Source organism: Montipora foliosa, chromosome 11, assembly GCF_036669935.1.
Source record: "Montipora foliosa isolate CH-2021 chromosome 11, ASM3666993v2, whole genome shotgun sequence".
Taxonomy (NCBI): Eukaryota; Metazoa; Cnidaria; class Anthozoa; order Scleractinia; family Acroporidae; genus Montipora; species Montipora foliosa.
In genome coordinates this window covers 17,789,910-17,799,909 of record NC_090879.1, presented here as the reverse complement: position 1 = coordinate 17,799,909, position 10,000 = coordinate 17,789,910, and the positions used below count along the sequence as shown (strand labels likewise).

The 10,000-nt window shown below is 43.8% G+C and overlaps 2 protein-coding genes across 3 annotated transcripts in view; one reads left to right on the top strand and one right to left on the bottom strand.

Moving 5' to 3' along the window:
- LOC137977452 (GPI transamidase component PIG-S-like) overlaps nt 1-4,979 on the bottom strand; it is a 15,071-nt gene extending 10,092 nt beyond the window's left edge. For both annotated transcript variants that reach the window (XM_068824672.1, XM_068824673.1), the window contains exons 1-6: nt 4,936-4,979; nt 2,586-2,734; nt 1,680-1,776; nt 707-811; nt 296-439; nt 28-137 (exon numbers count right to left, since the gene is read on the bottom strand). In XM_068824672.1, the coding sequence (XP_068680773.1) occupies nt 28-137; nt 296-439; nt 707-811; nt 1,680-1,776; nt 2,586-2,734; nt 4,936-4,966 (636 nt within the window). In that variant the 5' untranslated portion in view covers nt 4,967-4,979. The remainder of the gene's footprint in view (nt 1-27; nt 138-295; nt 440-706; nt 812-1,679; nt 1,777-2,585; nt 2,735-4,935) is intronic.
- Nucleotides 4,980-5,038: 59 nt separating this feature from the next.
- Nucleotides 5,039-10,000, top strand: part of LOC137974822 (carbohydrate deacetylase-like) — a 10,183-nt gene continuing 5,221 nt past the window's right edge. The window contains exons 1-3 of the mRNA XM_068821813.1: nt 5,039-5,087; nt 5,219-5,547; nt 7,030-7,307. Coding sequence (XP_068677914.1) covers nt 5,221-5,547; nt 7,030-7,307 — 605 coding nt within the window. The 5' untranslated portion in view covers nt 5,039-5,087; nt 5,219-5,220. The remainder of the gene's footprint in view (nt 5,088-5,218; nt 5,548-7,029; nt 7,308-10,000) is intronic.

Genomic DNA, 10,000 nt, shown 5'->3' with positions numbered 1-10,000 from the left:
TAAATTTGTGCGAAATTGAGAGCTCACCTTTTGAATCTTCCTTTTTGAAGCAAAACTAAAAGCATTATAAACGTCTTCTTCATTAACTATGATATTCTTGACAGCCTTTGCAATAGTGGAAGCAAGTTTTGTTGGATCTAGAGGAAAATGCCAGGTTTTTATTGCAACAATCCTTGTTCAATCAAGGACCAAATGGGTGTAAATGTTTCTTCAAAGTCACACTCATAGCAATCAATGCCACACTGATAAATGATAATTTAAGACTATTTCATCATTTAAGTACTATTTCACTTACCTTTGTCATTGTACAGAATGCAGTGCAAATAACTTCCAATGTAAGCATCTACAGAACTTGATTCAGGATTTTCATAGGGAAGAACAAAGAAGGTGTAATGATTCTCCTTTTTTGCAAAACTGTTTTGGAAATAATCATCCATTTCTGTTGACAAAAAATTATTATTAATTAGCATTAATTTATTATTTCACAGAAAGAGCACAAAGTTTAGGGAGAGCTACATACTGTTCACTCACATACTTACTGCCAAACATGAAAAGTCAGTATGCAGAATAACAGTTATTTTCTGGCATCAAGTGCCTCAATAGCTCTATTGACCTTTCATTCAAAACTCAAAAATATGTATCACTTGAACGTAAAAATTTATCATGTACTGGTATTTTATAATTTTATCATGTATGGTGTCCTCACCTTCCCATGAGCTAGATGATAGCTTTGTCATCAAAACTGCATCTTTAGAGTGCTTTGTTTCAACTGTGACAGTGTACTCTGCTCTTACTATAAAATCTGGATCACCTAAAATTTTGAGGGAAGCAAGCACAATGAGGGTGTTACGAAAACTAAGACCTAAGATCTAAGACCCCGGGGTCTTACTTTATGTAGTACGAAAACTAAGACCGGGTCTTAGACGAATGTTACTGGGGGGTTTTTCTGTCACACAGAAAATTCAAGCATGTCATGGCATTGTGTCTGTTTAAATTAAACCGTGTATGGAGACAACATCCAGTGGCCAAATCTCTGACTAGTGGAAAGTTTTCCTGTGTTTCTTTCTGGTAATTTCCACTGCTTACAAGGGGTCTTAGTTTTTGTAATACTAAAGCTAAGACCTGGTCTTAGTTTTTGTACAGTCTACAAAAAGGGTCTTAGTTTTCATAACACCCAGTCACACATGTACAGCAACTTCTTGATAACAACAAGAAAAACAGCAACAACATTGTATTATTGTTGTTGATGATGATGATGATGATTTTGATGAGAAAGATGATGACGAGGCAGTGCGGCCCAGTGGTTAGGGTGCTTGCCTTGAGATCCGGTAACCCCGGGGTTCAAGACACATTCTGCCCATTGGTTAAATTTGTTCCTGGTAGTCCCTGGTTCCACATCTCAACTGCACTTGTAAATAGTCAACGCGTATGCGCAGTTAAGATTCTCAACAGTTGTTGTTGAACATTCTGGTCTGTTAATTTGGCCCTGAAAAGCCCCTGTGGTGAGTGGTCAATTATGTATGCGTGTGTACATGTATGTATGTACCCCAATGTATGATAAAATTAATGACTGGTGATAATGACAATGACAATGACAACAAATTCATAAAAATTAATTTTCAACACAAAATGAAGTTACGTACTGTTACAGTAATAATATTTATTGAAATCACTCTTACCAGTTTCCCTACTGAGCTCTTTCTCTATTGCTTCCCTCAAGACAGCAGGATCTTGAGGGAAGAATAGCACCACATCTAAGTTAACTGCATGTTTGACCTTAAATAAATCAATTTGCATGACTTATTAGCAATTAATATAAAAAACACAGTATCAATAACAATAACTTGCTCTTTCCTTTATTTCTTTTTCTATTGTATGCACCATTAGTAGGTGTTTGCACATTACATTAAATGCCAACGTATTGGATGACGCAACCAACTGACACCTCATTAGCACCTTGTGTTGGTGATAAAGCATTTAATTTTTTTCCCAGTGTTACTCATGTCTAAGAGATTTGTGGTTACTGTCAGTCTTCACAAGGAGACAGCCAGAATAACAAGGGGATGACACAATAGGTTATCTGGGCCTTGATATTTTTTCCATTTTTGAAAGCTGATTTCTCATGTTAAGGACGGTGTCTACTATTGTTATTGCGCATACGTTTTGCATATCTAGAGATACTTGGATTTCCTGTCTGGAGTGATGCTTACTGATACAGTGATATTTTTGCAACTATCCGGAGAAAGTATAATTATCTTTGTAAGTACTCTTGGTATCCAAAAAGAAAATTGGGTGTAACCATGTATTTCTGAGAGATAATTAAGCTTCGATTTGATAAAGAACGCCATACATTGCTTTGTATTATAAAGCTTTTTACAAATGTTATTCATCAATTATCTTTGAAAAATGTGTGGTTACCGCCAATTTTCTTTTTGGATTTCAATAACACTTTTTAAGATCTACAGTTCCTGTACAATCATAAACCGAGGCCAAAATACCTTTGAGTTAGTAGGCACCGTCCTTAAGTCCACTGCTTGTTCTATGCATGACTAGTGTGCTTACTCATAAAAGTACAAGTAGCTTACCTTAAGCTGATTGAGCAGCTCTATTTCAGAGTAAGGAAGTGAAGCTCGATACACCTTTGTTGTGTTCCACCACAGAGGAATACCAATAACGATAAATATCAGGCCGAAGCTCAAAGACACTGATGCGTGTATCCTCTGTTCGGAAAGAGCTGCAAATATCAACAGATATGAAGAAATAGGACTTACAGATGGGTTCTTCCAATTTTTAATTCCCCCCCCCCCCACCCCTTCCCCCTTCCTTCCTTCATGGCAGGCATGAACGACAGGTGATAAAATACAGTCCAGGTTCCAATCAGATCCTCATCCCATTGGGGACGATAAAAAAAAGTAATAAAAAGCCAGAATACTGATTCCAAAGGGGTGAAATAAAAGAAAAATCCCAGATTCCAACAGGTTCCGTCCAGACCTTAAAAAAGAGCCCTCCGTGGGAATGTGGGGGGGGGGGGGGGGGGTGCAGATAAAAAGGCTTAACTGCAGAATACCCCGCCACTCGAACTATATTTCACGTAGCCGGCTACGCGGTACCCAGAAATAGGAATGCACAATACTGTAGAATACCCCGCCACATGGACTAATTTCCAAATGAACTAAATTTCAAAATGGTACAGTGATGTTATATGTGCTGGCTACGCAGTACGCCGTGACATTCCTTGTTCTTAAAGTGTCAAAGCCTAAGTAATTCCACAGACAAGAGACTGTGGAACTGTGGACTCGGAAGAACGTTATATAAACAAATGATTTCAAAATGGCGCAGCAATGTTATTTGTGCTGGCTACAAGGTACGCGGCACGCTGTGATAGCACTCGTTTACTGATTAAGTCTAAGCACTCCTTTCAGTATGAGGCTTATAAGCACTCTTTTAAAATTTTAGCTTTCATTTTACCCTAAGCGTTCGCTTCAGAAATTAGGCCTAAGAACTCTTTACAAATTTAAGATTTCATTTCACGGTTCGCTTAAACTTCGCTTTTTAACACGATCGTGTGATGAATATAGCACACGTTTTCTGATCAAGCCTAAGCACTCGTTTCAGTGATTAGGCCTAAGGAATTACGGTTGTTTCGCCCGAAAGCCTGTTCGCCCGACGGAGATTCGCCCGAAGCTAAAGACAATTCGCCCGATGATACCAATCAATGAAACTAACAACGTTAGGACAAGGCAAGTGAATGTCGCTTATTAATTTTTGCGATTCCTCACGAAAGACAATTCAACTGCGCCCAGTTTGCACCATCGCCATCACGAAATAAAATGGTTAGAATTTGTCAGCAATATATACATACATACTTGGCCGCACTGCCTTCTGAAAACCACGCGTGCCGTGCTACTTCAAACAATTGCTACAAATATAGACTCATTCAGGGGGTTTTTAAATTCGGCGGCCTTATTACACCGAGGCGGATAAATAGTTACAAGTTTTACAGAATAGTTTCGTTACGATGTTGTGTGTACCGGTTTAAGTCAATTAAATATCATCGGGCGAATCATCTATAGTTCCGGGCGAATCTCTGTCGGGCGAACAGGCTTTCGGGCGAAACATCCAGATACCGGCCTAAGCACTCTTAAAATTTTAGCTTTCATTTCACGGTTTGGTAAACTAGACTTTTTACCGAGACCTTGAGAAGAATATAGCACTCGTTTACTGATTGAGCCTAAGCACTCGTTTCAGTGATTAGGCCTAAGCACTCGTTTAAAATTTTAGCTTTCATTTTACGAATCGGTTGACTACTCTTTTTACGGAGACCGTGTGAAGAATCAAGAATATAGCACTCGTTTACTGATTAAGCCTAAGCACTCGTTTGAAATTTTAGCTTTCATTTTACGGTTCAGTTAGGGTTAGGGTACACTAGAATTTTAATTTTCCACGTACCGCGTAGCCAGCTACTTAAGATACTTTGCCATCTTGACTTTAACTCTTTCCGCGTACCGCGTACCGCGTAGCCAGCTTGTAAAGATACTTCGCCATCTTGACTTTAATTCTTTCCGCGTACCGCGTACCGCGTAGCCAGCTTGTAAAGATACTTCGCCATGTTGACTTTAATTCTTTCCGCGTACCGCGTACCGCGTAGCCAGCTTGTAAAGATACTTCGCCATCTTGACTTTAATTCTTTCTGCGTACCGCGTACCGCGTAGCCAGCTTCTTAAGATACTCGATGTGGCGGGGTATTCTGCAGTTACTCCGATAAAAATTTATCTGTTTGCATGGCTGGTGATATACTTTACCGATTTAGCTTATTTAAAAATGGTGAGTCAACCAACATTTTTTGTTCTCCTTCCACTAGAGCACCAATATGTGCAGAGATACTTAAAGTTACGTGGTTTATCCTAACACAAAAAGGAAAATTAATAAACAAACCTTTCTGCTCTTTTTCCTCGCTGTCCGCCATCTTCGTTGTACGATACGATAAGGGTCTGGGGCTAGGAAGTGGTGTTAGGTAGGTGGATCATGTATGGGAAATTATTATGTCATCCGAGTTGTTGAATTCCTGATCAGCTCAATAACAAGACGTGCGTTTGGAACACCATTTGTCAAATATCCAACGACTTATTTGCTTTCATTTCCTTGCGATCCAAAACCTGTGGGCATGTGGTGTTATCCTTTTTCTACTGACAACTTGTTGTTTGCATTGCTGTTGCAGTTATGGCGGAAGAACCGGTGAAAACCCGGAAACGTTTGGTTATAAACGCTGATGACTTTGGCTATTGTGATCAAAGAAACCGTGGAATAGTAGAATCGTTTCAGAATGGAGTTGTATCAAGTAGTACTCTCCTTGTGAATGCTTTTAAGGCGTCAGAAGCTGTACTATTATCAAGACAGTGTGGAATTCCTTTAGGGCTTCATGTCAACCTTACTGAGGGAATCCCCGTAAAGATGAAATGCAGCTCTCTTACTTCGGAAAATGGTTTCTTTAAAGGCAAGTTCGGATTTAGAGAGGCTCTAAAGAGAGGAGAAGTAGATTTGGAAGAGGTAAAATATTAGTACCTTTATTAGCGCTAGCTTAAGTGGCGTTAATTACTGCATTAATATTTTATGGAACCACCAGTGCAGCTTAGACTTTCAACATAATTTTGTTCTTCTCTCGCTCGAGAAGAAATCGGTGATCTACTTTAGCTTATAAAAATTAAGGGGTAAAATATCGGCTGTTTCTAAAAGTGGACGGGGACATGGGACTTGGGACTTGGGGACTTGGGGACTCGAGGACGCGGGGACGTGGGGACGCGGGGACGCAGGGACGTGGGGACGTGGGGACTAGGGGACGTGGGGATGTGGGGATTCGGAGAGGTGGAATGCGAGTACGTCGGATCTCGGAGACGCGTGGGGATTCGAGGACGTGATAAACAAATAACACCTGACTTTTGCGCTGAATTGGTAAAATACAATTTTTGACGGTCTACAAGTGTAAAATAATCTAATATGCTGGAGGGTTTGTCAGACCAGTAGCTGATGATTTCCAGCGTCCATGGTTCCTCCTTTCCTATTTTACCGTGAGAGCTCTGGGTACAGAATAGTTTCAACGCAGGGGGTCTTAAACGACGTACTGAGTTTTCAAGTGAAGCTATGATCCTCGCAGTTATATGAACGCAATTTTGCAATTGCGTAAAGAAGTCTGAAAAATTCAGGACCTCAACGGGGTTTGAACCTGTGATCTCACGATACCGGTGCGACGCTCTAACCAACTGAGCTATGAAGCCACTGACGTTGGGAGCAATTGCAAAAATTGCGTTCATAACTGCGAGGATCATAGCTTCACTTGAAAACTCAGTTACTTATCAGGAAAGTCCTCCGTGGCTGCCCACGACGTTTAAGATCCCCTGCGTTGAAACTATTCTGTACCCAGAGCTCTCACAGTAAAATAGGCAAGGAGGAACCATAGACCCTTTGCATATATGGTGCCTAAATTTGAATAACAATACTTTGTATATCCTTAACCTCGTACTTATGTTTCTAGACAAAGGATTTTTCACATGAACGTGAGGCTTAGGATGTACCTTGCCATTTATGCAAAGTGTCTATGGATGCTGGAAATCATCAGCTACTGGTCTGACAAACCCTCCAGCATATTAGATTATTTTACACTTGTAGACCGTCAAAAATTGTATTTTACCAATTCAGCGCAAAAGTCAGGTGTTATTTGTTTATCACGTCCTTGAATCCCCACGCGTCTGCGAGTTCCGACGTACTTGCATCCCACCTCTCCGAGTCCCCGCGTCCCCACGTCCTTGAGTCCCTGCGTCCCTGCGTCCCCGCATCCCCGCGTCCCCACGTCCCCACGTCCCCGAGTCCCCACGTCCCCGCGTCCTCGAGTCCCCGAGTCCCCAAGTCCTAAGTCCCACGTCCCGTCCCACTTTTAATAACAGCCTAAAATATCGTAACATCAAAAATTGATGTAAACGAAAACTTGTTTTGTTGTAAACTTGTTGATTGAATTTTGTTTTGTTGTCAAGACAGGTTAAACAAGAAATACACGCCCAGCTACAATGGTTTGTGGATGCAGTTGGATTATTACCCACGCATATTGATGGTCATCAACATGTTCATATCATGCCCCAAGTGTGTGAAATTCTAGCTGTGGTCATGAAAAATGCAGGAATTAAGTGGACCAGAATACCAGCAGAAATGAACTTTGATAGTTGTGTTTGGATAGAAGAACCAAGAAGAAGTTTCTTTCAATCTGTAGTGTCACAAGCAAGAGATGCAAAAGAAACTTTCTCCACATATGGAATAAAGCAAGTGAAAGTTGGTCTTTGGACCAACATAGATATACACAAGCTCTTATTTTACTTTATAGATGTTTATCAGATACATGGCCAAACTATATAAGGAACAGTTTTCAACTGGCAGCAATAATTACAACCTTTGGGGATATTATAAACTCCATCAATCTATTGTAACTGCAACTCTAAGTTTATGCATAGATCCTTTTGTTATATCTCATCACGCTTATAGAACAAGGCTGTTATAGCCGGGAAGTGGGTTTTGAGGCTGGGCTCTCACAATCTCTCGAAATGCTCCCAATGCCGTGCAACTTTAAGAGCCTCTGTCAGGTAAGTCCAACTTCTGGCCTCCGCGTGGTGGAACTGGCACCACCAACAGGAAAAGGGGCGAAGGCAAAGCCACTGGCAGCTTAAAACCAGTTACCCAGGGTAGATGGGGCTCAGCCTGTGAAGGCAGCTTATCTAGGGGAAGGTAAACCCTGATTTCAAACCTCCACTGCCTTGCGGCTATCCCTGATCTCAGGAAGGCTTCAAGAATAAACCTTGAGGACAAATCCGGAGTGGAGCCCCTAAGGCGGTTGGCAGGTGTTCAGCACTTCCTTCTGGCAGCTTCTGCAGTGGAACTAGCCCCAAGTTGTATTGGTTATTCCTTTCCCTTGGACCCAGCCAGTGATACTGAGAGGGGGACACTGTCGTATGGGCAGCCCAGCATCTCCTCATCTTCCCGTCCAGGCCTTAGCGCAAACTGGAGAGGGCACTCCAGTGGTGTCGCAAGACTCCGGCACAACATGTGATGAGGCAGTTTTCCACAGCTACTGCCCGCCTCAAGCTGGGCAGCCCCCAGCCAGTAAGGTGCCACCCCGACATTGCTTGCCTGCTCTACTGGGTGCGTAGAGCGTAGGGGACCCTCCCGACAAGCGAGCAGCCATACTTGCAACAAGCAGTAAAAAGCAAAAAACTACAGACTCCAGCTCTTCGAATTGCAGGCTGGGACATTCGCACCATGTGCCCTGGTCTCTCCCCTGACCTTCAGCGAATGGATGACTCCGCAAGACCACCATCATCAACGACGAGCTGGCATAGTCAGCGCTGTGATTGCTTCTTGTGTGGAGGACACTGCTGAGGTCCGCTCTCCTAGTGATGACGAGGTCTAGCTGGTGTCAGTGGCAGGAACGAGGGTGTCTCCAAGACACTTTGTGCAGCTCCTTCCACTTAAAGGAGCTGTTGGTGATGCAGAGGCCTTGGTGACAGCAGAGTTCGAGCAACCTCTGCCCGTTTCTCATTCATCCTGCCTACGCCAAAGTGGCTGAAGCAGGTAGGCCATGCTTGCCAGTCAGTCCCAACGCGAGCATTGAAATCACCTAGCAAATAATTATATGCCCTCGGAACTTGGGATTCCGGATAGTGTTTCCTGCAGAGCCTCATAGAATTGATCCTTGGCTTCTGGGGTGGAGGTCAGAGTCTGGGCATAGGCAGATATGATGTTCACAAAGCCCGCCGACGTTTTCATGCGAAGAGCATAAAGTGACTGACTGTTGGCCAGCGGGGTTTCCTGGAGACAGGCAACGTTGATGTTGAGTCGTGACACGGACCACTTTCTCGTTGCAAGCAAGGTCAGGCTGAAGCCCGGAAAGATCCACCACACCAAGACCAAGAGTCGCCCCTGCATAAACACCTGTGGCACTTCCAACCCCGTTAAGGCTCAGAGCTTTGCTGACAGCCTCCAGGAGAAACTTGCTGCGCAACCAACAACCAGCAACCCGGATGCCAAATAGTCTCACCTCCGTGATGCCATCTACGACTCAGCCATGGCTGCATTCGGCCAGAAAGAATGCAAGAATGCTGACTGCTTCTAGGCTTGCTGGGAAGAAATGCAGCCAGTCACAGAGGCCAAGAGGAAAGCAATGCTGGCTCACAAGCAGAACCCTTCCCCAAGCACATACAACGCCCTTCGAGCAGCTAGGAGCAAGGCCCAGCAGACCGCCCGCTTCTGTGCCAACGAGTACTGGCAGAACCTATAACCTATAAGGCAAATCCAGTTAGCAGCAGACTGTGGCCACGCAAAGGTGATGTATGAGGGCATCAAAACTGCCACTGGCCCTACAAGCATCAAAACAGCCCCAATCAAATCAAAGACTGGCGAGGTCATCACTGATCAGAGCATGCAGCTGCAGCGTTGGGTGGAGCATTATCTCGAGCTCTACTCAACCCAGTACATCGTCACAGACACTACCCTCAATGCCCTGCCTGGTTTGCCAGTCATACAGGAGCTTGACAACACGCCGACACTGGAAGAGCTCAGCATAGCCATCGACAGTCACCGGGGAAGGACGGTATCTCACCGGAAGTTTTGAAGCATGGGAAGCAAACCATCCTGCAACCACTTCATGACCTCCTCTGCCCGTGCTGGGAGCAAGGTCACATCCCCCAAGACATGAGAGATGCCAACATAGTCACCCTGTACAAGAACAAGGGTGACCGTAGTGATTGCAACAACTATCACAGCATCTCTCTTCTGAGCATCGTTGGAAGAGTCTTCCCTTGGGTCACTTTGACCCACATGCAGAGCCTCGCTTCGCAAGTCTACCCCAAGTCACAGCGTGGCTTCAGAGCCGGGAGGTCCACAGTGGATATGATCTTCTCCCTCCGTCAGCTGCAGAGAAGTGTCGAGAGCAGCAGCAGCCATTGTTCCTTGCCTTTGTGGA